The 26642-nt window shown below is 56.4% G+C and overlaps 1 protein-coding gene across 2 annotated transcripts in view; it reads right to left on the bottom strand.

Annotated features, from left to right (window-relative positions):
* The window catches only part of TBCD (tubulin folding cofactor D), a 138424-nt gene that overhangs the window by 54768 nt on the left and 57014 nt on the right, over nucleotides 1–26642 (bottom strand). For both annotated transcript variants that reach the window (XM_077854747.1, XM_077854748.1), the window contains one exon: nucleotides 3323–3479. In XM_077854747.1, the coding sequence (XP_077710873.1) occupies nucleotides 3323–3479 (157 nt within the window). The remainder of the gene's footprint in view (nucleotides 1–3322; nucleotides 3480–26642) is intronic.

Below are 26642 nucleotides of genomic sequence, written 5' to 3'. Positions count from 1 at the left end.
GGACACTGGACTCTGTCCGTCACTGCCGTCTGGTCCCTCATGCTCGGTCACTTGCTCACAACCAGTCCCAGCTCAGGAAGGCCAGGGTTCCAACACCCCCTTGATGCCCTCCCAACACGTCCCAGACACACGGTGGGGCCTGCAAGACCCCCCAGGACCCCCACAGAACGGGCTCGGCTGTACCTCCTCTGCAACAACCGCTGCAAAGACAAGTTCGGTCCACCGCGGGCAGTCGGGTCCAGGCAGACTGCGCGGTGCGCCCGCTGGTCCCTTCCAAGCCCTCCCACCAAGTGCCACCGACCAGGAGGGGAGTCGAGAGACTGGGACCCTCTTAGGTGCAGAGCCAGCTCACCGGGCCCCAAGCCGCTCTTTCCTTTCCTGAGTAACAGATGGTGACCCTGGCGTCAGATGTGCCAGTGCCCCTCAGCCCCCAAAGCTCGGCTCCCCTTCGTGTGGGACGCACACACTGCAGAGAAGAGCTCACGACGGCTGCGCAGGCCGCCAGCAGGCCGGTCCAAGTGTCCAGGGGCCTGCGACCTGCCCAGGCCTGGGACCCACAGACTCAGCTGACCCCCGACCTCCACACCCACGCCACGCGGAGGCCAGGCTTAACGTTCATCAACATCCTTCTGTTCACTGATACTTCGCTTTATAAAACCAGGGACCAGTGAGCAACAATAAGCTCTGAAGTCGCAGAAAGCAGACCTGCCTGTGGCTAAACGAGCCCCCCTTCCCAGAGCCAGAGGCCTGGGCCCGCACACATCAGCGGGAGCGTCAGGGTTAGGGCCCCGTGGTGCTGGAAGCAGCTTTCCCCAGGAACAGAACAGTGTGCGTGACGGTCCCCGCCCTTCTGTGTGGCTCTGGACACGCAGGCTCCTGCCCTCCAGGGGAGCACACCCCCACTCCGGTCCCTCTTCCTTGGCGACCATTCAACCCTGGGCCCTGCTTCTCCCATCTGGAGAAAGGAGGGACACGGATTCCTATGAAGCTTACAGCTCTCAGATGCATTAAACTGCAAAACGAATGTGTCAGGACCGTCGCTCCGAGGCGGGAGCGACCCTGTAAGAAGCCGGAGCCCAGAAGTGGTCGGTGCGCGTGGGCTGCAGGCAGCCGGGACCTCCCAGCAGAGGCAGGCCATGCCGGCTGCCGAGCAGGGCCTGGGTGTCTGCCTGCGGCACGGGCCTGACCTGGCGCCCACCTGCCGCACACTTGGGCAAGCGTCCTGAGCACCGTCCCTTGCTCGTCCTCAAGGGAACGGGGAGAGCCACAGCCCCTACGGACAGCTCACGGCGCGAGACACACCAACCCAACGAGTCTGACTGTCCTGGGACTGATGTCAACAGTAAGTACGTCTTCTGCTTTTATTCTCTAGTTACAGAAGCAACTTCCAAAAAGTTGAGGGGCAGGACAGAAAAGCAGCCGGCAGTGCCCCCCCTCAAGCCGGCTGACGGTGCAGCGGGGACAAGACACGGCAGGACCAGGGACCTGGGGGAGGACGCTCAGGAGCCTTGGCTCCGGGCAAGGGAGGCTGCAGCCCTCCTCCGCCCCCTGGGCCTGCGTGGCTGAGGGCCACCCCGCACAGCACTGTGCCTCGGCAGACCACGGCCCTCCTGCTCCGCCCGCACCTCCTCAGGTGGGGCGGCTGGGAGGAGCCAGGCCTCTTTACGACTTCCTCCGAAGCACTCTATCTCCTTCCACGGGGATCAGAATCCTCAGACTCCTCTGGAGGCTTTGCTTTGATGTGGGAGTCAAGATGGAGCGATACAGGCCCTGGCCACACGTCACAGGCCGTAACCAGGCCCGAGGCCCCTCTCCCGGCCCTCAAATCCTGGGGATGTGGAGCACCTGGGACAACAGAGCAACGCTCCAGGCCCCAAGCCCTGCGCCCACAGGGAGGGGCACAGCAGCCAACACCCTGGCTGTGCTGGGCCAGGAACTCCTGCAGGTGTCAGGGAACACCGGAGGCAGAGGGCCCGGCTTCCAGGCGTGACACAGGCAGGGTCTCAGGCAGACCACAGGGCGGCATGTCCTCAGAGCTGTGGGAGGCAGCTGCCACGGCCTGAACACCATTCTGAAATCCGCTCCCTAGTAAAAGTTGTCAGGTAAGTATGACTAACCAGACAGCGTGCTCAGGGCCCCGCCCCTGGTGACTTAAACCACAAGAAGTAGAGACCCGACATTCTTCAAATCAAGGAAACTTACTTTAGTCCAAAGACAGAGCAACAAATCACAGGACTAAAATTAACTTAAAAATCCAGTCTAGGGGATCCCTGGGTGGCTCAGCGGTTTGGCGCCTGCCTTTGGCCCAGGGCGCGATCCTGGAGTCCCGGGATCGAGTCCCGCATCGGGCTCCCAGTGCATGGAGCCTGCTTCTCCCTCTGCCTCTCTCTCTCTCTCTGTGTCTATCATAAATAAATAAAAAAATAAATCTTTAAAAAAAAAAAATCCAGTCTACTGGTAACATGTTTCTCTTGCACTTTTCTCAAGCAAAAAACTATCAGACCCTAAAAGTGGGGCATGACGTCACAGGAGTGCAGGCACCTTCGGGAGGTTCAGCTGGACACACACAGCAGACGCCCAAGGGCCAGGGGCCTGGACGTGCAGTAGGAGCCCGGCGGGCTGCAGTCCACACAGGGTCCTGGTGGGGTCGCGAGCCTGCCAGTTTCAGTTCTTGGACCAGAAAACCAGAGATATTCTATTGTTCTTGCCTCACAAACCTGTTCCCCAGAGTGTGGACTTTGGTTTCAAGGGCTCTGATGATGAAGCACGGTAAGAAACGTGGCCTTGAGTAAATTCCGGGGGCAAGCCCATAACAATTAGAACATTAAGGCTGGACAAAACGCAGCCCCCTCAAGAAAAGCAGCTTCGTTCTCCTGCACCCCCGAGCCGTCCCCAGGAGCTCCTTCCACGGTGGAGGCCGTGACCGTGAAGCCCCAGGTTCTCTCTCAGCACAACACACACGCACACTCAGAAGCACACCTCACCTGAGTCACAAGCTCCCCGCCTGTGCACCCTCCACACCACCCCAAATGCCGACCTTCACCTGCGGATCTGCAAGCCACAGGCCAGCCAGAGCCTCCAGAACATTCCTCCTAGACACTCTGGCTTGAACTGCTTACCCACAAAAGAAGAACTCCATTCTTGAGCTGCTTCATTTCTAGAGCTCACCCTTAAAATTATATTATTAGCACATTAATACCTCCTACTTATGGGAAAGGCACCACACCAACTGCTGCCCATGCACACTGTCGTCAGGAGGACGTGACCTCAGGGACAACCGCAGGGACACACCCGATCCCGCCAAGACTCTGGTGGACTTTACCTGGAAATGGCGGCCACGAAGGGCTGCAGCTCCCGGGGCTCGTAGGCACGTGCAAAGGCCCAGCACACATAGCAGGCGGCGTCTCTAACATTGGTGCCCACGCTGCAGGAGCCCCGCTTCTCCTCATAGGTCAGCGCCTTCAGGATCACGGGAACAACTGGGCACAAGAGACAAAGACTGTGAGTTCAGGGCAGCAGCATGCCTGCTGCCTCCCTGGCGCCAGAGGCAGGTGCAGTCCACCCCAAAGCCACCCGGTCAGAAAGCAAGCACCTGGAAGGAAAAGAGGAGTCGGCCGGCTTGAATCAGATGGAGACTTTTTTAAGAAGCTGCCCCCAAATCACACAAACAAGTGAAAATGGGTTCAGAATGGCCTGGAGATGCCTGGGTTCTGCTGGCCACGGGGACCGCAGAAGGGAGCCCACTTCTCCTTCTGGCCAGAAGCCAGCCGCCGATGAGCAACCTTGAGGAGGACCCCGAGGTGCAGGGGCCTTCCAGCGCTCAGTTTCAGAATCAAGGACCCGGATGATGAAGCAAATCAAGCCCAAGGCTACTTCTATGTTAACTTTAGGAATAACCAAGATAATTACCTAAAATATCTGTAATATATGAATTTAGGTCCATTAACAGATTATCCTCCTGGTTCCATTTGCAAATGTAATTTAATACTGGACATGTGATTTCTGATGTAAAGATATTACAGAATTTTAAGATCCATGGTAAGGATACTGGAACGTTTCAAGGAGCTAAAATGTTAGCGTATTTATTTGCTGTTTGTTAGATTCATGTATTTCAAGTACTTGGGAAGAGTTTGCTTATTAAGACATGTACACTACTTCAAAGATACATAAAATATGTTGCATTTATGCGTAGCACTTAAAAATATGAGAATTTAATGTTATAAGATTTTTTAAGATAATAGGCTTTATTTTATTTTTTTAATTTTATTTATTTATTCATGAGAGACACAGAGGCAGAGCCACAGGCAGAGGGAGAAGCAGGCTCCCTGCGGGGAGGTTGATGCTGGACTTGATCCCAGGACCCTGGGTCACACCCTGGGCTGGAGGCAGACGCTCTACCGCTGAGCCCTAAATAGGATTTTCTGAAAGACCCTGCTGTAAATCCCAATTTACTGATCCAAAATCAACAAGGATGCTGCTGTAAAGCTCACTGACAGCTCACCCCGTGTTTAAAAAGCATTACAAGTAGAAACCAGAGAGTATCTGCTCTCCGAGGTGAGTGAGCTCGCATCCCTGCTCCGAGGCCCCGGTGGCGCTTGTCATAACTACGTCCAGTGCAGGTCTGACCCCAGCCCACGCCCTGAGGGGTCATCAGCTGCGGGAGGCCCTGACGACCACATCACTGTCTGCACACGGCCAGAGCCTCCTGTTCCGGCGGCCTCACACCTCAGGCCACACGCCGTTGACACAGAAGCCTCCGGTGCCGGGGCAGGTGCTCGCTGCAGACGACCATCACACATCGTCCCCGTCAACCAGCGTGGGACACGATCACTGACAGCACAGGATGGAAGCTAAAAGGCAGCGCCCTGTGTGATCCAAAAGGCAGGACAGAAGGGACCAGCCTCAGCCCCTCGCACACGTGTGTGCCCGGGCCTGCCCAGGACCCCGGCGCTGTCAAGAGCACCTCGTGGTGCACCTCACGCCGTCCTGTTTGACAAGACCAGAGAGGTTACGTGTACACAGTGCTCCAGGTAGGAGTTTAAGAAAAATGAAGCAGAAAAAAAAAAAAGAAAAAGAAAAAAGAAAAAGAAAAATGAAGCAGCAATTATCTGAACATGCAACTATCATCCCAGAAATTATCTTCCAGAAAAATGTACCTAGAAATAGCCTTAGGCAAAAAAAATCAAAAGAAACAACAGTAGGACTAGGACTATCAGACATATTTCATCTCTGTTTTTCTGTATCTAAGGATGTTTGATTCTTTTTTTTTTTTTTTTTTTTTTTTTAAGATTTTTATTTAGGGCAGCCCTGGTGGCTCAGCGGTTTAGCGCCGCCTTCAGTCCAGTCCGGGATCGAGTCCCACGTCGGGCTCCCTGCAGGGAGCTGCTTCCCCATCTGCCTGTGTCTGTCTTTCTCTTTCTCTCTGTGTTTCTCAAAAAAATAAAAATAAAAAATAAAGATTTTATTTATTCATGAGAGACACAGAGAGAAAGAGAAGGAGAGACACAGGCAGAGGGAGAAGCAGGCTCCATGCAGGGAGCCAGACGTGGGACTCGATCCCAGGACCCAGGATCACGCCCTGGGCTGAAGGCGGCGCTAAACCGCTGAGCCACTGGGGCTGCCCGGGATGTCTGATTATATATAAATAACAAGAAATAGATTTGATTCTGTGCACTTTGTATATAGACTGGTGATCATTTTTAATTCAATTATAAAATATTAACATAAGTTTACTTAAAATTATGTAAGTATACTCCAAAATAAATTATTAATAAGTAAAAAGCTCAAAGACACGGTGTTGGGATCCCTGGGTGGTGCAGCGGTTTAGCGCCACCTTCAGCCCAGGGCGTGATCCTAGAGACCTGGGATCGAGTCCCACGTCGGGCTCCCTGCATGGAGCCTGCTCCTCCCTCTGCCTGTGTCTCTGCCTCTCTCTCTCTCTCTCTCTCTCTGTCTCTCATGAATAAATAAATAAAATCTTAAAAAAAAAAAAAAAAAAGACACGGCATTACCACTTATGTCTATCTCAGCCAGGAGAGAGGATGGGACCAGCCCGGGGCACCTGCACCCACCGCCCCAGGAGCACAGGCCACCAGGGACCCCAAACCTGGGGCCCACTTTCTTGCCAAGTTCTCATTTCCTCAGCTGAGCGACAGCAGGACAGCCCATATGAGATGTGCCCCTCAAATTCCTCAACCACCGAAACTGGGCCTGTCCCCCCGTGTCCCACTACAGCCAGAGCCCCACACGCGTTTTCTGGAGCCCGGGTGAGGGCCCGGCGGCCATCCCAAGGAGCCCTCCTCGCCTCCCTGTGGAGCTGAGGCCAGCCGCCCAGCAGCCCCGCCGAGCTGCGTTCTTACCCAGCCCCTCCCTTAAGGCTGCACCACCGCCCCTCTCAGGCGACGCACTTGGCAGAGCTGCCTGCCCACGTGGCTCCTGGGCTCCCTCCAGAGAGGCCCCAGCACCCCAAGCCTGTGTCTCTAGGCCACCGTGAGCGCCGCCTCTCCTTCCTGCAAAGGCCCTGGAGCCTTCTCCATGCCAGGCAGTCTGCAGAACAGACTCTGCTTCCACCAGTCAGGACATCAGGAACTAAGCTCAGTTTTCTGAAGGAACCGCCGTCGGTCCTCGGGAAGCCTGACGAGGGTCACCATTACGACCCACGGAGCATGCACAAGTGCCAAAGCCAACGCGAGGCACCACCGAGGCTGCTGCAAAGCAGCTACAGCCAATTAGTGAGTTTTAAATCACGATCTCAACTTGAACTAGACCAACTCTTAAGGCTTAAAACTGGTGTTCAGCAGTTCTACCTGGAGGAAGGCCGGGTCACTTGAGCTGCTGCTAGTGCCCTGCATCGCTCACAGGCACTGTCCACGCTAACAGGACAGCCCAGTCGGCCCGACGGACGTCAAAACTAATAGGCTGTGGCACCTTTAGGAGGAAAGCAGCATATAAACGCGGTTCCGCTGCCACGCCAGGTCCCTGAGACCGTCACTGCAACTCAGCCACCCGGACAGCTCTGGGTAAGACCGTTCAGCGATTCTATAGCCCGAGGGGCATCTGGATGCTAAGCGCTGAGTCCCAATTTACCGGTCCACTGGACAAAATCAATTTCAGGGCAGATGAGTAAGAGTGACAGTGGCCAGTGCTGTGTATGTGGATACACGGAGGCGCCACAGCCTCTGCCACGCTCAAGACTGCTTGGTGCCACCTGCCAGCAGCCTGCCTCCACACAGACACGGCCCCCCCCACCCCAGTCCCGCTCGGCCTGGAGGCCGGTCCCGCCACACCCTGGGGCCTCACGCCGCGTCAGGGAGCCCAGCGGTCTGTCTCCCAAAGCGTCACTTTGCGGGCCCGTGAGGTCAGCCAGTCGTGCTGGTCTGCGCTCCACTCGCCATCTCCACCAGAACCTGCACACAGACCTCATCACGCTCTGACCAACGGCGCTGGGCAGATCGCTAGCCTGGGCAGCAGGTCCAACGTTGGCCCACCCGGCCCACTCTGCCTCCAGGAGCGGCAAGACTCAGCCCTACACGGCAGGGGTGACAGCAGTAGGCCACGGGCTGCGGTGGCCTCCCCCACACAGGGCTCCCTGGCTATCCCCAGCGCCCGCACGTGCCCGCGTGCCGGGTCTGACGACGTCCTCCCCAGAAACGGGTCAGAGGAGCAGAGGCCCACGCTGCCCGGGCTCCGAGGGGCCTCCCGCCAGCCATGCCACCCACATGGCCACACGGCCCCACTCCGCCCAAGTCCCACAGCACAGATGCCCCTGAAGTCCTGCTCTGTCCTACTCAGGAGCCTGAAGGCCCCACCCGGACACTGACCACAGGCATCCGCGGTGCAGGTGAAGGGGCAGCCGGCAACTGGCAAGGGCCTCACTGGACAGGGTCCATGCAGAGGGCAGCGGGGACGCGCCCCCCACGGTCGCCAGAAGGGAACCTGATCTGCAGAAAGTGAAACAGCTCTGAGGAGAAAAGTGAGATGGTGAATTTCTAGAACAAGAAAATGGAACCTTGAGCTTGTTGGCTCTGATTTATCCCGAGGTGGCGGCAGGATGCACGGCCCAGGGTGCCCGGCTATCGGCGGGGTCGTGCGCGGCCTCCAGACCCCACGCGCCCTCCCGCCTCTTCCATGCAGGAAGAGCCCTGGAGGCCCAGAGACTCCAGCCCCAGGGGCCACGCAGGCCACGCACGCAAGCTCCCAGAGCCCGGGGGACAGTCGCTGCCCCAGACGTTGGGAAGAAGTCACTACCAGAGAAAAAGTTCAAAACCTAACCACTCTTTCCAGATTCAACAGGTTTAAAATAAGGAAACTCTGCAATAGCTTTGAACAAAACCCTTTCTCATGGTTCCAATTACACACTGCAGATGCGTGTCAAATATATAAGACTCCCCAGAGGGCTTCCTTTTGGCAACCTGGGGCCCCGCAGTGTAATTTAAACACCCTTCTCTCTAGACAGCGTGTTGTCTAACGCCAACCGCCTAAGGACAAAGCAGCCTCCAGGTGAGAGAACTGCCTTAACCCCTGGAGCGCCGCAGCCCCGCGGGACGGCCCCCGCGGGAGGGACCCCAGGCTCCCTGCAGGGGCAGAGACCCTTCCGCTGGAAAAGACGTCCCCAAGAGCCAGCACGGGAGGCCGGGCCTCGGGGAAGTCACGAGCTACACCCTGCAGTGGGGCATTCGCGGCTGGAGCCGGGCCCCAGGAGGCCCTGGGATGCCCCCCCAGGGTGTCGCACACTGGGGCTGCAGATCCATGAGAGCTCCAGCCTCCCGGACGGTGCACACCCGCAGACACCCTCAGCCACCGCCTCAGAAATGCAGCCTGACTTGCTCAGGAACAAAGCCTGAGCCGAACGTGCTACGGAGCAACAGGAAACGGCGGACAGAGCAGCTGGTTCCAGAGCCACTCAGCTTCAGTTCCCACAGACATTTCTGGAGCGCGGCCCCAGACGGGCCTGCAGGCAGCAGCGGCCACTCCTCCAGGCCGCTGGGGGGCCTGGCCCTGGAGCCGACGCGGGGGACCACGCAGCCCTCCCACGCAGCGTCCCCACGGGCGAGGCCCCAGCTGCCATTGGGGCCCGGTGGGAGGCCAACGTGCATCTGTCACGAGACCTCGAACAGATGCTCCTCGGGGGGCAGCAGGGGCAGCACGGGTCCGGCCGGGCGGACGCCACGGTCTGTACAACGCACATGAGCCCTGGAGAAACGCCACGGGGAGGCTGGTGCTGTCAGGGCAGGAGCCATACGCTCTCCTGGGGCAAGGACCTCTGAAGCCACGGCCACGGGTGAAGCACAAGCAGCGCCGCCTCCAGGGAACGGCACCCGCCACCCGCCACCCCACCTGGTCAAACACACCCGAGCCCGTGCCCGACGGTGGTGACGGCAAGTGAGCGAAGACCACTCAGTACGTCCCACAGCTAGGGGCTCGGACTAAACCCACGTCCCAGGCTGTGAGGAATGCGGGCCCCCGGGGCTGCCAGCCCAGGTCCACGCGGCCCCCACACCGTCCAAACAGCCCACAGAACCGGTGCCCAGGAGGAAGGGGCAAGGCTTCCAGATTCAATCTTTAAAGACGACTTGTCTGAAAACATTAAAACAAAATACTGTCTCAACTCCCTGAACACCTGTTCATCAGTCCCGTCGCTCCAAGGCCACCGTAAGGTGACCCTGTATGTCAACTCTATTTCCACAATCGCAAAAATAAATAAATGGCAAAAAAAAGACTTCTCGCCCGGCCCAGCGAGCCTGCTCTTCAGCACTTATCCCAAAGAAATGCAGACTCGCCTGCACACGAATGCTCACAGCAGCCCTAGTCACAATCCCCGGACACAAACCACGCACGCGCCCTGCGGTGGGTGGATGTTGGAACGCACAGCATGTCCTGCTGGGGAGGACCATCCACCAGCGGAAAGGGAGCAAACGAGACACACCCGACCACACGACAGCCTCGAGAAGCCTTGCTGAGAAGGCCGACGTCAGACGAGGCGTCTGCAAGCTCCCCGCAGGTGACCTAGCTGCAGAAGGAGCCGCCCGGCAGCGCTGGGCCAGCAGCGGGCACGGCCAGGATGGCACAGCCGGGATGACACACCAGCTGGGAGTCAGAGGCCTCTGCCGCCACTGCTGCCGCCACCTGAAATCAAGGACACAAGGCAAAGCAGGGCCGGGCGTGTGTCTCAAGTAAGGTCAAGCTGCAGCTCAAACCACGCGGTGCGAGGATGGGGGGTGGATGGGAGCCGCAAGCCCCTGCCGGCCCCTGCACGCCCCCGTGCCAACTGCACAGCGAACGCAGGTCGGCCGGCGTTACCCAGACGCACGGGACATGCGGGACTTGCTCGTAAGCACAAGTCACTGACGGAGCCCAAATGACCAGAGAGCTCACAATGTTTCTAAAACGACATCCTAAAATAGCAAGAAGAAAAAGGCAGACAAACATCGTCGTTGTCAGGATGAGGAACGCATCTCTCACGGTGGGAGACATCCCTTCCCACGGAAGCGGCTGAGCGATGCTCCCGTGAGGAGTGCTGTGGCCTCGGCAGGCAACACACCAAAGTGAGTACGTGCACGCGCCATGGAGGCAGCGGCCTGTAAAAGCCCGCGCACCCCAAAACTCTGAGCACCCGGCTCAGGAAGACCAGACGAAGCTGCCAGGAAGGCTGAGCGCCCGGGCTGGCCAGCAGCGATCCCGGCCAGGACGCCATGGAGCGGGCGAGGGACCGCGGGCAGAGCCCCACCAGCCGCTCGGCCACTGGGCCCGTGACCCCCGGCACGTGGCAGGGGGCACCAGTCCGCACGCAGACTCTCACTCAGGGTCAGGAGCGTGACCAAGCAGCGGGCGCCAGCGCATCACGCGGCCTCAGTGGCCCCAGATCCCACCTGGCGCCGCGCTTCCCGGGCGGCGGCCTTGGCCTGTACCGGCGGCAACGCGCCCCTGCTGCCGAGAACGGAGGAGTCAACTGAACCGGAGCCCTCAACCCAGGTCACGTGCCACCCGAGACATGTCTGCCGCATGACAGCAGAGCACGCATCACCTCAAGAAATGCATCCTGTGACCCACGTACTGAGTCCTGAGGACGGTCAGCACCCACAGCGCCAGGCCCTGCGTCCACCGCAGGACGCGGGGACAGGGCTCCCCTGAGGGACAGCAGCTGGCGCCAGCCCTGTGAGCCAGGACGGCGGCAGTGCGGACTTCTAGGCGATGAGAGCTGCGGCTCCGCACAGATGCCCCCGGGACACCTGCCCAGAGCCCCCACGGCAGCCCCTAGAGAGCTGCCCAGCCACCCGGGAAACACGGGCACAGGGCGCTGCGGCGACGACACGCAGCACAGCACGGAGCCCAGACGCTGACCTCGTTCAAGGCCAAGGGCTCCTGGCCAGCGGTGCTACGGGGCAGCCTTCGGGTAAGCCCCGGCACCCCCTTTCCCCCCAGTGCCCTGGCTGCCAGATGTAAGGAAGGGCCAAAGGTCGAAGCAGGGCCGCCCTGATCGCTGCGGGCTCTCGGCAGGGCAGCAGGGCACCCTTCCACAGGCAGCTGCCCGGCCTGTGTGGCTCCAAGTGACCCCGCGCGGAGCCTCGGCACGCCCCACCACTCTACGTCCACGACGCTGAAAACACGAGCCTCGGACGCTCAGACACCAGAAGGGCACTTTGTTAAAAGAGAATGTTTAAATGTCACTTTTTGTGGACTCCACTATGGAACAACCAGAGGATCTTTATCCTATTTTAAGAGACGATCCGAGGGCGCCTGGGTGGCTCCGTCGTGCAGCACCTGCCCGCAGCTCAGCTCATGATCCCGGTCCTGGGGCTGAGCCCCACGTCGGGCTCCTGCTCGGTGGGGGGTCTGGCTTCTCCCTCTGCCCCTGCCCCTCCCCCAGCTCATGCTCAGTCTCTCTAATTAATTAAAATAAAATCAACTGAAATACACCCACGCGCAGAGACAGGACATGAGCAAAAGCCCCTCCTTGCTTCTCCTCACTAACCCCTCCGAGTGCACGACCGTCGCTCCCTGCCAGTCTGGCCCTGCCGGCAGCACTGCCCGGCCATTTCACCCTGCGATGAGCCGGACACACCCAGAGCCTGGCTGCCCAGGGCCCAGAACACAGAGAGGATCCTAGCACCCCTCTTGTGCCAGGCTGTGCCCCTGCACACGTCTGCCCACTTTCCTCCACGGCCACCTCCCACCTGCCCTCTGAGGTCAGCACTGGAAGGACGTGTTGTAGGCTGCATGAGTCTCTGCCACCCAAGCCCTATAGGGTCCGGAGTTCCCAGGGGGGCCTAGCCTTCTCCCCACATCGTGCACAACTGCAGAGCAGGGCGCTGCTCGGTCAATACACTCGGGCGGAAAAAACATCACCGTTAGGAGCACAGCTGCTTCTTTCTTTTTTTTTTTTTGAGATTTATTTATTTGACAGAGAGAGAGAAAGAGCACAGCAGGAGGGGCCGAGGGAGAAGGAATCTCAAGCAGACTCCACGCTGAGTGTGGAGCCTGAGGCGGGGCTCAATCTCACGATCCCAAGGCCACAACCTGAGCTGGAACCACAGAGGATACCTACCCGAGCACCCACCCAGGCGCCCCAGGAGCACAGCTTACGAAGACCGCGGTGTCTGCGCTCCTCTCTCCCTGCAAACACCTCCTGTTGTTCTTTCAAATCAACACTGCCGGGAGGTTCCCAGATGGTGGCGTCAGCCCTGGCTGCCGTGACGACGACCTCTGGAGCTCCCGATCACCTCCCCAGAGAGGCAGCTACAGGACAAGCCGCGGTTACAGCACGAAGTCTGGGTCGCAGGCAGACCCCCACCTCCCAGCATCAGGCTCGGATCCTCCACCGGCAGAAACTGCCCCAGAGGCTTAACACCCACAACTTGAGAAGCTAAACCCTGTAACGTAAAATACACAGATGAAATCTACGCTCAGATTATTAACAACAAAATAGGTAAAAACCAGGAATGAGCATTACTCTTTATAGTGAAAAGATCTTTCCAAAATACGTGAAATGCCTGAGCGGCTCAGTCAGTTAAGCAAACGACCACATTTGATCTCAGCTCAGGTCTTGATCAGCAGTTCAAGCCCCTCACGGGGCTCCACGTTAAAAAAATATATACGTACATTTTTAAATAAATTAATTCAATTAAACACGTGCAAGTCCAATCTGACAGTGGAGGAGGTGCTAAGGCCAGTCGCTGCTGTATGCGCACCCACACCCACCCACACACTTGAGTACGCGTCACCGTGTTCGAGTCACTGGGTCACTCTGCATCCGGTGTGTGCGCCCCACAAGCACACTGCCGTCCCACGGGGCTGCGGCTGGGACCCCCTGCGTGGTGGCCGAGCGCCAGCCTCCAGGCACCCTGGGCCTCCTAGCCCACGGAGGGGCTCTTCCCACCTCGTCACTTGGGGCCCATGTGTAGCTGCCCTATAAGGCTTCACGTCTCTGGCCAGCACTTAGACGAGCTGCACCTGCCCGGGAGCCCGATTCTCAAGTGCCTCAAGGATGACAGGCGACCCCCCACCTCCCCCTGCAGACCTGGGCCTCGTGCTCTGGGTCCGGGCCCTCCACGCACACTGCCGTCAGCACTCTGTCCGTCCTTCCTGACAGGTGCCTCCCTCCGTCCAGGGTCTGGGCCACTTTCAGGGCCCTGCAAGCACGCCCACGTCCCACACCAAGCCTCACCCCCTTGAAGGTGGACTGTCAGGTTTAATCTGATCGGTAGTGAAGTGGAACAGAGGCCAGGCAGAAGTTGGTCGAAACAGGCTTTTAATGGGCCGCGCTCTCGGGCCAGGTTCTGCGGCCCGCGGGGGAGGGAGAGCGTGGGAGTCAGCCCAGGGGCGGGCAGGCGGGCTTTTTAAGGGGGGAGGGGCAAGGGGCTGGGTGTCTGTACAGGGTGACAGCTATTAGCCACATTGCTGGTGAAGTCGGCCTGGGGCGATAACTGCCCAAGGCCTTATATGGGGTCCGGGTAAGTACGGTTCAGGGTCCCTGCAGAGGTCCGGGCACCCCCGATGCCGTGTCCTTGGGTGGTCTGCCGGTGGGAAAGTTCTGAGGCGGGGGCCACAAGGCGGGGGGTCCCTGCCATTTCGTTGGTGCCTCCGGATCCCCCTGGATCCCACTGGCCCAACGCTGACCATGGCCACCGCCAAGGGGACAGCAGGACAGACTTGCACACCATGAAGACCAGAGTTACCCACTGGCTGGCCTCTTGGCAAAGTGGTGAGGTCAGTTCAGGATAAAAAAATTACTCCCAGAGTCCTAGTTACTTGGCAGTAGGGAAAACGAGGAGAAATGCAATCTCTGAGCACTCTGTGGACCCCTGAACACAAGGTCGGCAACTGAGCCTCAGGAGCTGACGGACGGCCTCCAGGGAACAGGGCAGTGCTTTTCCCGCAGAGCCCACTCCACCTGCCCCAACCCCTACCCATCATCGTGTTTCGGGGACACAATGACGTGAACCCTGCATCACCACCCACTGAGAACAAGCAAGCAATGTCCCAGTGGCAACCTGCTGGGACCATTAGGTTCTGGAGCTGGGAGACGACCATGGGGCCTGCAACCCTGCTTAAGGCGACGTCGGTCAGGCCAGAAGAGGAACCAATAATGGGACCCCAAGGGGAGAGTCAACAGGGTCCCCTTGCACATCGTGCACACGACGGGGAGGCCCGCACAGAACCAGGGGACGCCTGGATGGCTCAGTGGTTGGGCTCTGCCTTCGGCTCAGGGCCTGATCCTGGAGTCCCGGGATCGAGTCCCGCGTCAGGCTCCCTGCAGGGAACCTGCTTCTCCCTCTGCCTGTGTCTCTGCCTCTCTCTGTGTCCTTCAGGAATAAGTAAATAAAAAAAATAAAATCTTTAAAAAAAAAAAAATGTCCACAAGGCAGACGTCCTGACAGTGTTACAGTGGATTCATGTGCAAGTTGTCACTGAGCCCGCATCAGGCGGTGCACTTTCTGTGGCATTTAGAAGGCTTGGGGACCGCACCTCTGCAGGTGCCGTGGCATGGAAGGCAGACGGGATGACCTGCTGTGTCCTCCTCCACCACCCACTGCGGGCATCAGCCCTGCTCTAAAGACAGGACCTGAGGTCGGCTCGTTTGCTGGCCCTGTGTTGCCTCACAGAATGCGAGTCCAGTAGAGCCCCCGACGGCGACCTGACCATGTGACGTGGGGGTGACGGGCAGGGGCCCCCTGCTCCAGCTGACAGCCGCACCCCACCGTGCAGCACGGTACCTGCACACAGTAGGTACAATACTGTTTTGAGCACTTCTCTCCCGTTCTTTCTCCACAAATGCACGTCCTTTGCAGTTTTCTAACACTGGTTAAGCCATTCCTCTTGGAAACATTTCCCTAATGTGTTTCACTGAAGAGTGACTTTCTTACACGTTTCTGTGTAACTGAGGATAACAGAGACACCTCTCTACCTCCCTTTAAAATACACTTAACCTCCGCAAAGCTTCTCCACATTAACGTACGCAGACAACAGAGTTCACAGCTCTGGAGGACGGAGCCTGGGCTGCTCGGTGGGCGAGCATCTGCCCTCCGTTCCCAGGATTGAGCCCCGTGTCCAGCTTGGCAGGAAGCCTGCTTCTCCCTCTCCACCCCCCAACCCCGGCTCATGCTCTCTCTCAAAAAGGTCACCTTTAAAAAATTAAAATTTAAAAAATAAAGCTTTGGAGGAAAACCTTCTCCCTCCCTTGCCTGTCTATTCAGCGTAAGGTAAATGTGACCAAACATCCGGTCTCGACCCAGGCGGTACCCTGAACAGGGGGTGAACACCACAAGAAGGAAAGTGACAAGCGTGACCCCAGCCTGGCTCTCTCACCACTAGATCCCGGGCTACGAGAAGCTCACATAAGGAAACTAAGTGTAACCCTCAAATCTTCAAGTCACCACGTCGTCAGGGCTCCCGAGGAGGGACGGGGGGCGTTTTCCATGCAGGTGACCTCCCCTTCGGCCCCCAGCCACAGAGGAGCAGAAGGAGTGTCACCAGACACCCCAGCCCCCCCACTGAAGAGGGGACGGACTCCTCTGCCATAGCATGAAGGAACTGCCTCTAAATGGCACACGCGCTAAGTCAGTCCAACCCTCGGCTCGCCCAACTGCAATAACAGTAAAAGTAAATTGTTGGCTTAGAAATAATCCCCCGATAGGGGCAGCCCAGGTGGCCCAGCGGTTTGGCGCTGCCTTCGGCCAGGGCCTGATCCTGGAGTCCCGGGATCGAGTCCCGCGTCGGGCTCCCTGCGTGGGGCCTGCTTCTCCCTATGCCTGGGTCTGTGCCTCTCTCTGTGCCTCTCATGAATAAGTGAATAAAATCTTTTAAAAAAATAAATAAATAATCCTCCGATAGAAGACACAACCTCTCGCCCTATACTCCTAATTTTTTCCGTAACGAGATCCCATAGTTCCAGACATTCCCTCCAGGATCCAACACCCCACTCTTCGCGAGCGTCCTCTCGGGCCTCATGCAGGCGGCAATGGGGAGTGACAGCTGAACCTGCCACCAGCCTTCCAGAAGGACAGCGCAGGAGCCCTGACGACGGGGGACCAGGCCGGTGCACTGAGCTCCCGCAGCCCCGCGGCACACGTTCCTGCTGAGTCAGGGCTGTGCGTGAGCATCTGTCACCCCGTCAACAACGGGTGACGGGCAGTGCCACACTGCCTGGAGCGACGCCGCCAACCAGCCGGGCTCTCCCTACCCAGCCCTGGTTTATTAAGTCCCCACAACGAACGCCAAGGGTACCCAGGGGAAGCTGCCACATATGAAGTCACAGGCATGAAGCCCCTGCATGGGAGCTGCCCCCGCCCACGGCCCCGACACCCCGTGCTGATCCCCGCGTCACAGACACGCCTGCGTCCCGCGTGGGAGCCTGCCACACGGACCCCCAGCGCGTGGACACGCCACAAAACAAAGTCCCGGAGGTGGAAATGAGACTCCCGTGGGAGGCAAACTAAACCCTGAGGAAGGAGGCCGGCCCGCGGCACTGCTCCAGGCCCTCGGCTGCCGCTTCCCCACGACGCTGGCCCAGCCTGAATCCACACTCTGTGGTAAAACTACTTTTGGGGACCCCTGGGCGGCTCCGTGGTTGGGCGTCTGCCTTGGGCTCAGGCCGTGACCCCGGGTCCCAGGATCGAGTCCCGTTCGGGCTCCCCGCAGGGAGCCTGCTCCTCCCTCTGGGTCTCTGCCTCTCTCTCTCTCTCTCTCATGAATAAATTAATAAATAAATTAATTAAAAAAAAAAAAAACTTTCTTTCCAAGCAATCTAAGTGATTGTTCTCTGCAAATCAGACGCTGTTGTGACCTATGAGCGATCCTCCTCCCCACCAAGAGCCGGCAAAGGCTCCTCCTCCCTCTGCCGCCCGGAGATCAGCACAGGGTCAACCGCCTGTCCATCTGTCCCTCTGCCAAAGGCCCCCCAGGGCACGGGGGAGGGGAGTGAGCGCCACACCGGCAGATGAAACGCCCACAGCTGATGACAGAGTGGCCCAAGTACATCAACTTGAAAGCAGCAAAAACAAGCGTTCAGGAGAATTAAAGGCTTAACCCGGAAGTCGGAGACCAGTTCTGCCGCTGAGTCACGGACCTACATTCCCAGCCCCAGAGCCTGGTCCTCCACTGGCCCCACCAAGTCTGGGGCAGGACACTGCAGACCCGGTGGGCCTGGAGGAGCGTCCGGGGGGCGACCCTGCCCCACAGGCCGAGGGGCCTTGGCCCTGCCATACGGGACACACGAAGCCGAGGGGACACACTGCCCAGGGTCAGAAGGCTACCAGGGGAGAAAAGGATCGGTGTGAAGGCCTTTAGAGTTTCGGTTCACAGCAAGCCGGCCACCGTCCTGAAGCAAGTTACCCGAAGAGTTCTCATTTCCCGTCTCACCACCCACCATGGGCACTGGCCAGACGGGCATGCGCAGCACTCCTCCAATCACACCACCCGGAGGTCAAGCCTCAGCCACTGTCTGGCCTCCCCTCCCCACTGACCTGTCCCACTGACCTCTGGCCCCCATGGCCTCCCCCCCACTGACCGCTCCTCCCCGTGACCTCCCCCCACGTAATACGGAGACAGCAACTGTGGTGAGGAGGGCTGCAAACTCATTTCATCCCCACAAAGCCCATTCACAAGATCAGCCCCAAAGCACCTCCCCGCTGCCACCGAATCCCTACAAGACCCTCGTTTCTATGGACTCTCATCAGATCCCCGCTATGTGCACCCATTTCAGGGCCCACGCTGACTCCACACTCAGACCACAGGACAGCTCTGTTAACTCGGACCCTGCAGCCTTGCCTGTGAGGAAGAAAAACCAAGGCCTTTGCATTTTCCTACACTGCCGATCACTGGGGCCACTTCTCAGGACACTGCCCCAAGATGCAGTTCCCTGGAGAGCCAGCGAGCCAGCGTTGGGGGCCTACAGGAAAAACACTCTCCACAACCTATAGCACCTACTGGTCAGCCGTTGCCAAAAGCAAAAGGCCGCACGGCCACCACCAGCTTCAAGGCCCCAAGTGACCCCTGGCCACCCACGGCTTCCTCAGGATGTAAGGAGGACACCTACAAGACCCCTGGGAGGCCCAGGCACGGGGTGGCCACAGGCAGCCACATACCAAGCCACCCACCCAGCCCTAAACAGGCTCCTAACAGAGCAGGAGCCTCGCATGCTGGACAGTCATGGTACAGAGGGATCAGGAAGTGTGACAGCACGTACAGAGAAAGCTCGGCACCCTCTACCCAGGCACAGTAAACCCAACCAAAATCATGTCCCGCATCCACACAGTGCACTGAACGAAGCAGGCAGTCCTCAGGGCAGGGTCACAGGAGCAGGGCTGATGCACTTCTTCCACAAGGAAATCTGAAGTCGAGTGAACTGGGACCGTCCAGATGCCTTACTGCGCAGCCCTCAATAAAGCCAGCCAGCCTGCGCTGTGTTTTCAACAGCACACGGGTCACAGCCAGACAACAAATCCGGAAGATGCACAATCTACTAAGTGAAGGGTTTTTTTTCCCCAGATAGCAAGACTTTCCATTAGAGGATTCGTGAAAATATTTTGCAGTAAAATAGCAAACGCTGACAAAACGTCTAAAGTACAGTCTTACTTCCTGAGCACACCGTATGTAAGCAACACACACACAACCACACCATTTCATGTTCATTAACATCACAATCTTTAGTTTTGACCTAAACTATAATTTCAATTCTTAAAAGTAACAGGTACAACCACATGACAGAAATTTTATGATTTATGTGACTCCAGCACATACGTCAAGTATAAATTCTAATACGTATGAATTTGATGCACTCTCAACTTCCCTTCACTAAACCATAAACTCTCTCATAAAGAATCTTACTTGTAATGAAAGAAATACCAAATATTTAAAAACAAAAACATTAAAGATACCTTTTTTTTATTTATTTGGGGGAAGGGGCAAAAGGAGAGAGACAGAGAGAATCCCAAGCAGACTCCCCACTGAGCACAGAGCCCACCACGGAGGCTCCTGAGACCAGAACCTGAGCCAAAATTACGAGTCGGACACTTAACCCCCTAAAGATACCCTTTAAAGGCATGTAAATGCCCCAAAAGCTAGACATATACAAGAAAAAAGAACTGAAAAAATGAAGACAACGGTGAAATTTTTACAGTAAAAACACAAGATACAAAGACACCATCAAGAGAGTAAAAAGACAACGCACAGAACGGGAAAAATGTTTGGAAAAATTGTTTATCTTAAAAGGATCTACAATCCAAAATATACACAGAACTCTTACAACTCAACAACAAAAAGACAATTTGATTTTAAAATGGGCAACAAGGGGGATCCCTGGGTGGCTCAGCAGTTTACCGCCTGCCTTCGGCCCAGGGCCTGATCCTGGAGTCCTGAGATGGGAGTCCTGCATGGGGCTCCCCACAGGGAGCCTGCTTCTAGCTCTGCCTGTGTCTCTGCCTCTCTCTGTCTCTGTGTCTCTCACGAATAAATAAATATTAGATAGATAGATAGATAGATAGATAGATAGATAGATAGATAGATAGAAAGGGCAAAGAACTTACAGAGGCACTTTTCCAACAGAGATACACAGAAGGCCGACAAGTACATGAGAAGATGCTCAACGTTATCAGCCATTAGGGACACAGAAATCAAAGCTATGAAGAGACCCCCAGTGGATGGGCTATAATCAAAGAAAACAGGAAAGGTCAGGTGCTGGTGAGGGAGTACTGCTGGTGGGAACAGAAAATGCAGCGGCCGCGGGGGAGACAGTGTGCAGGAGGCTGTGTATGGAACTGCCTTATGAGCCAGCAGTTCCACTCCAAGATACACACCCAAACACATGAAAACAAACATTCATACGCAATTGTTCACAACAGCTGTAACCACGCTGGCCAGGAGGTAGGAACAACATGCCTATAGACTCGTGAATGAAAAGCTAAAAAAAAAAAAAAAAAGAAAGAAAACCTGAGTGGCCGTTCCACACACGATGGAGTACTATTCAGTCATAAAAAGGAAGGTTGTGACCCACACTCCAACGCAGGTGGACCTCAAAGACCTGCTCCGTGACAGAACCAGGCACAAAAAGGCCACGTGCCCAAAAATAAATAAATAAGTAAATACAAACTTAAAGATTAAGAGAAAAAAGGTCACATGTCATTAGGATCCCACTGATGTGAGATTTCCAGAATAAGTACGTCTGCAAACGTGGACCGCAGATGAGCACTTGCTAGGGGCTGTGGAGGCACAATGACAGTGACAGGAAATGGGCACCAGATTCTTCTTAGGGTGAGGAAAGGTCCTAGAACCACGGGCGCCTGGGCGGCTCAGTCAGGTAAGCGTCCTACCTGTGATTTTGGCTTGGATCATGACCTCACTGGTTGCGGGATCCCGCCTCCCGTCAGACTCTGAGCTCGATGGGGAGTCTACCTGAGAGTCTCCCCCTCCCTCCCCTCACTCGCTCTAAAATAAATAAACAAATCTTAAAAAAAAAAAAAAAGGAAAGGTCTTGGAACTAGACAGAATGACAGCTGTTCAACAGAGTACATTACCAAACGTTACCACGCCGTTGACTCCAAAATGGAGTTAATTTTATGATGTGAGTTTTACCTCAATTAAAACAACAACACAATACGAATGTTTTTTTAAAGAATAAATACCTTTGCCAAAAAAAAAAAAAAAAAATGCCTTTGCCTTCCTCCCCTGAAAATTCAGTCCTGGAGCCAACAGGCGGGGAAGGGCAGCAGTGTTTATACCCCAAGGTACATAACAGACACGTGCTCACTAGAATCAAAGACAGACGTCTGCTCTGACAGAGATGGGAGGGTCTGATCAAGTGAAAACCTCAAGAGAGAAAAGACAGAAAGTATGAAAACAGAATGAGGTTGACAAGGGTCTAATCAGAGTCTGGAAGGAAAAACTAGGAAAAGAGAATTGCGAAGAATGAGAATTTTCCAGAATCAACAGAAAAGAGATCTAGAAAGCAAGGCTACATAAAACAAGATCAACAGAAACAAGTCCACACCTAACACACCATGATGAAACTACAAAGCGTGAAAAACAGAGGAAGCTCCAAAAAGTAGCCACAGAGAAGAGGGGGCTCCCCTGAAGGACCCACCACTCGACTGGTCCCAGGCGACCGAGGGCACCGGTGCCAGAGGAGGCGGCTGCAGGAAGCCCGCCTTCGGTCCGGGCTGGCACATAACACAACTGTCATCGAGAATGAGAGTTCAGAAGACATTTCAGACAAAGAATACCTGAGATGTAATTGCTACTAAGACACCTGTGCGGAGGAACTTCTAAAAAACCTAAAAGAAGTACCATTATCCATGAGCGGAGAGTTCTGAGGTGCAAGGAGTCAGAAGCAGGAACATCTAAACAAGGACCGCCTGTAAGATAATAACGTGTAATGTTCAACAAAAGGACAGAATCCAAAACCTGACGATCACAACACGTCAGCTGAGATGTGGCCATCTCTGGTGTATTCTTTTGACTTTAAATATTCATGATACAAATCTGAAGACTATCATTAAAGAAGAGAAACGGGGGGGTGCCTGGGTGGCTCGGTCGGTTAAGCGTCAGCTCAGGTCATGATGCTGGCCGGGGTCCTGGGACTGAGTCCAACATCGGGCTCCCTGCTCATCGAGGAGTCTGCTTCTCCCTCTGCCTCCACCACTCCCCCTGCTCATGCTCTAACAAATTTTTCTTTTTTAAAAAAAAGAAAGAAGAGCAAGAGAATATATAACTTCTAACTCCATAGGCAGGGAAGATGTGGAACAGGACGGGGGGGGTATCTAAGAGAAACCATATTCTGAAAAGGACACACAAAAAAATGAATTTTAAGTATACAAAAAGTGATACAAAAGACAAAAATAAATAAATAAATAAGACAATAGACCCAAATCCAAACATCTCGGTACTTAGATTAAATGTTAACCGAGTAAACTCACCAACTAAAAATCAACGAGTGGAGGTTTGGGTCTGACATGTACCTAAAATCTAGGAATGTAAAATGATTAAAGAATAAAAGAAGATATACTGGGGAAAAATAAAAAAAGGGCAACCCGGGTGGCTCAGGGCTTAGCACCTGCCTTCAGCCCAGGGCATGATCCCAGAGTCCCAGGATCGAGTCCCCCATCGGGCTCCCTGCACGAAGCCTGCTTCTCCCTCTGCCTGTGTCTCTGTGTGTCTCATGAATAAATGGATAAAATCTTAAAAAAAAAAAAAAAAAAAAGATATACTGAGAACACACTCACCAGAAGCAAGCAGGGATGACATTAAGATGGGGCAGAAACAGACTGGACCCTAAGAGTCCTTTCACCATTGTTGTCACGAACAACAAAATAGAATCCATCAGGCAGCCCGGGTGGCTCAGTGGCTCAGCGCCACCTTCAGCCCAGGGTCTGACCCTGGAGACCCGGGACAAATCCCGCATCGGGCTCCTCACATGGAGCCTGATTCTCGATTCTCCCTCTGCCTGGGTCTGTGTCTCTGTGTCTCTCATGAATAAATAAAATCTTAAAAAAAAAAAAAAAAAGGAGTTAATTACGGTGAAACGAGCCCTATGGGTGGAACGTAATCCACCGTGACTGGTGTCCTTAGGAAGAGATCAGGGCACAGACGGAGGGGCGACCCCGCGAGGACCTGGGGAGGTGGCGGCCGCCGCAAGCCAGTGAGAGGCCTCAGCAGCAACCAGCCCCACCAGCACCGAGCCCAGATTTCTAGCCCCCAGAACCTTGAGAGAGTAAGTTTCTGTTAAGCCCCCAGTCTGGGTATTTTGTCATGGCAGCCCAAGCAAACTAGCACTCCACACGACGGAATGTTCTTCAGCGCTAGAGGAAACAACACTGGCACGTGCCACAGACGGGGAACCTGGAGAGCGGGCCCATGCGTACGACCCTGTGTAGGAGAAACACCCAGAAGAGGCAGATCCCAAGGGACAGGAAATAGGTCGGTGCTGTGTAGGGCGCGGGGAGATGGGGGGTCAGGGGGACTATGAAGAAGTGTGGGACTCCGTTCTGGGGTGAAGAAAGTTCTAGAGCTAATGTCGGTGATGGCTGCACAGATCACACTAAATGTCACTGATCTGTACACGGTAAATGGGTGACCCGTAGAGAACGTACGTTATATCTCAACAGAACCATTTCTAAAGGACCCCGAGAAGCTGGGCCTCTACTATCCCGATTGTATGTATATTTATATTCATAAATAAGGATACTAAGGCACAGACAAGTCACCTTTCTACTTCTACTTGTTCAGTTTTGGTAAATTGTATTTCTGTAGGGACGTCTACTCTGTCTAAGCTGCCAAACTCACCTGCAAAGATGTTCCCACCGCGTCACTTCTAGTCGGCACGGTGCACACGTCACTGCCCGACGACGGTCTGGTCACTCTGCCTCTTGTCCCCTAAGCAAGCCGGAAGGTCACCGTCTCCCGGTGCTGCCCTCTCTCTGCGTGCCCAGCAGTGCCTGGCTGGCTGCTCCCGCCCCATCCCATCTCATCCCCTCTGCTTCAGCTGGGGCCCTTTCTGGTTTGCTGCTACAACTTTTTTTTTTTTTAAGATTTTATTTATTTATTCACGAGAAACAGAGAGAGAGAGAGAGAGAGAGGCATAGACACAGGCAGAGGGAGAAGCAGGCTCCACGCAGGGAGCCCGACGCGGGACTCGATCCCAGGACTCTGGGGTCACACCCGGGCTGAAGGCAGCGCTAAGCTGCTGAGCCCCGGGCTGCCCTGGTTACAACTTTCAAGGCAGGGTCAGCCAGAGCATGAGTGTTTGAGCTCCGCAGGCCACAGGCAGTTTTGTTTTGTTTTTAAGTATAAAAAAGGAAAAGCCACCGTTGGCTCCAAGGCCATACAAAAGCAGGCCAAGGCGGACCAGGCCCGCGGGCCACGGTTCCATAGCTCCTGCTCAAGGTTTTACGCTCCCCTTCAAACACGCAGCAGCCACATCCCTAAAGTTGTCATAGGTAATAATTTTGTTACTGGTCATTTCTTTCTTTAAATTTGTATTGCAAAGTTACTACTGGGGGGCACCTGAGCGGCTCAGTCGGTTGGGTGTCCAACCCTTGACCATGAGTTCAAGCCACATGTTGGGCTCCAGGCTGGGTGTGGAGCCAATCAAGGAAGAAAACAAAAGTTACTGGGGATTTCTTAATTGATTCATGTGTTACTTAGAAATCTGTGTTTTCAAACTAAAAATTCATGTCTTACCTTTATCTTCTATATCTGAATTTTAATTTCACCGTTTTATGGTCAAAGCATGCAGTCTGCGCAGCAGAGTCTGAAATGTCCTGAGACGTGTCTTATGGCCCAGGAAGCGTGCGACGCGGGGGCCTCCTCAGGTCTCAGAACCGCGCACCCCTGGGGGGCCGGCTGCAGAGCTCTGCACAAAGCCGGGAACCGAGTCTATCATGTCTGTCGTCTAAACACGTGCTTCCTACCACTGTTCCCTCCCTGACCTTCGACAGGTAGGAGATGATCTGTTCATCCACCCCCCGAAGTCCAAGCCTAAAGGCCTGGCAGTCCAGGCAGCTCACGGCCTAAAGTACTATTTACCCGTGTCAGCCAAGGCTCACGCAGGCAACACACCAACCCACCCAGGCTCAGCGCTAACGCCACCCAAGCGACCAGTGAGTGTCTGCCCGTCCCCTCCGCCTCTGCTGCAGGGCCTGGTGTCAGCAAGGGAGGGGCCCCCTGAGCCCAGAGAGGCGGAGCCTGGCGGGGGGGCGGGGGGCAAGGTGCCACCAGGCAGCCAGGGTGCAGAGAGAAGGGCCGCCTCCCCAGGACCAGCATCCCGGGCACACGGGCGGCGCGTCCCTCTCGCAGACCCAGCGGGCAGGGGACTCCGGCGAGGCCCCCCTCGCTCAGCCAGCGCGATGCGAAGCCACAGCAGCAAGCGCGGCATCCCACAAGGGAAGCTCTGCACGGGCTCGGGGAGGAAGCAGCAGAGGCGGGCTCCAGCGTTCACCTCTGAACGCCGCGGCCCGGGGTGACTGAGGACTCGGAACTCCTCTAGTTGCTCGGAACACATCAGGGGTTCAGTAAGGGCTCATGTGAACCGCCGTCACACTGCCAGCAAGCATGCCCTCCGGCGTGCCCGGGAACAGCACCGACCCTACTGGCAGACTCAGGACAGATGACCTCGGGCCCCGAGACCCTGACAACCCCGGGGTCTCGCAGGCAGGACCCCCAGGGCTGCTGACAGGGCATTTGTTCCCGGGGGGAAGGGGGTCCTAGAAAAAGCAGAGAGGCTCCCATGACAAGACAAAGCCCCCGGGGTGGGCTGTCCACGCACACGGTCTGCGGTGGGGGGGGCCCAGGCCGAGGGGCAGGCCTCAGGCCCCCTGCAGGCCGCTCACCAGGGCCCTGAAGAAGCAGCGCACATGCACGCCACGTACGCCCCACAGGGTGGGAGCAGCTCACGCCCGCTGAAAACAAGCACCAAGGACTCACCCTCCATCACACCGGAGAGCTGTGAGGGAAGGGACAGTCTGCAGATGCGACAAAGGACCAGAAGCCCAGGAGCTCGAGGCCCCAGCACCTAGAGGTGTGTCGGGCAGAGACAAGCAGCAGGGACGGAAGCCGGGGAAGCCATGGGCGGTCACAGAAACCAACGTCTGGAAATACCAGAGTACGCCTGCCTGCCACGCCTGAGACCTGCCGACTCGGGACCCGGCAGAGAGCAGTGGGTGACGGGGGTCCGGGGGGCGCGGGTGCAGAGGAGGAGCCCTCACCTGCCAGCGTGGTCCACGCGGGCCCGCAGCAGGAGAAAACACGAGAAAAGGGAACCTGTGATGGCTTCTCGCTCCTCCTCCCGGATAGGCCGCCCGCAGGGTCACAGCCCAGGGCAGAGGAAGGGGCCTCCCCTCTCCTGGAGAAGCGCAAGGGGCACGCGAGACACCTCCACACCCCACTGCAGGGTGGGGAGAGGGCGGGAAGGTGGGGGGAAACTGCGGGAGTCTCATGCTCGCCGCTTGGCCAGCTCAGCCCCCGCTCACACCCTGGAATCTCAACCCAAGACAAACAGGCCAGAGCTCAAGGTTTCAGGTTTCACTTCAGACACGGAGGCTGGAGGGGGCCGGGGGGGGGGGGGGGGGGGGGGGGGGGGGCAGCATCTAAACAAACCGACACAGAGCTTCCGCCGCCGGCTCGGGGCCACCGTACAGTCTGCTGCCACTGCCCGC

Source organism: Canis aureus, chromosome 16 (assembly GCF_053574225.1).
Source record: "Canis aureus isolate CA01 chromosome 16, VMU_Caureus_v.1.0, whole genome shotgun sequence".
In the NCBI taxonomy this organism is placed as follows: Eukaryota; Metazoa; Chordata; class Mammalia; order Carnivora; family Canidae; genus Canis; species Canis aureus.
This window is presented reverse-complemented; position numbering and strand designations above follow the sequence as displayed.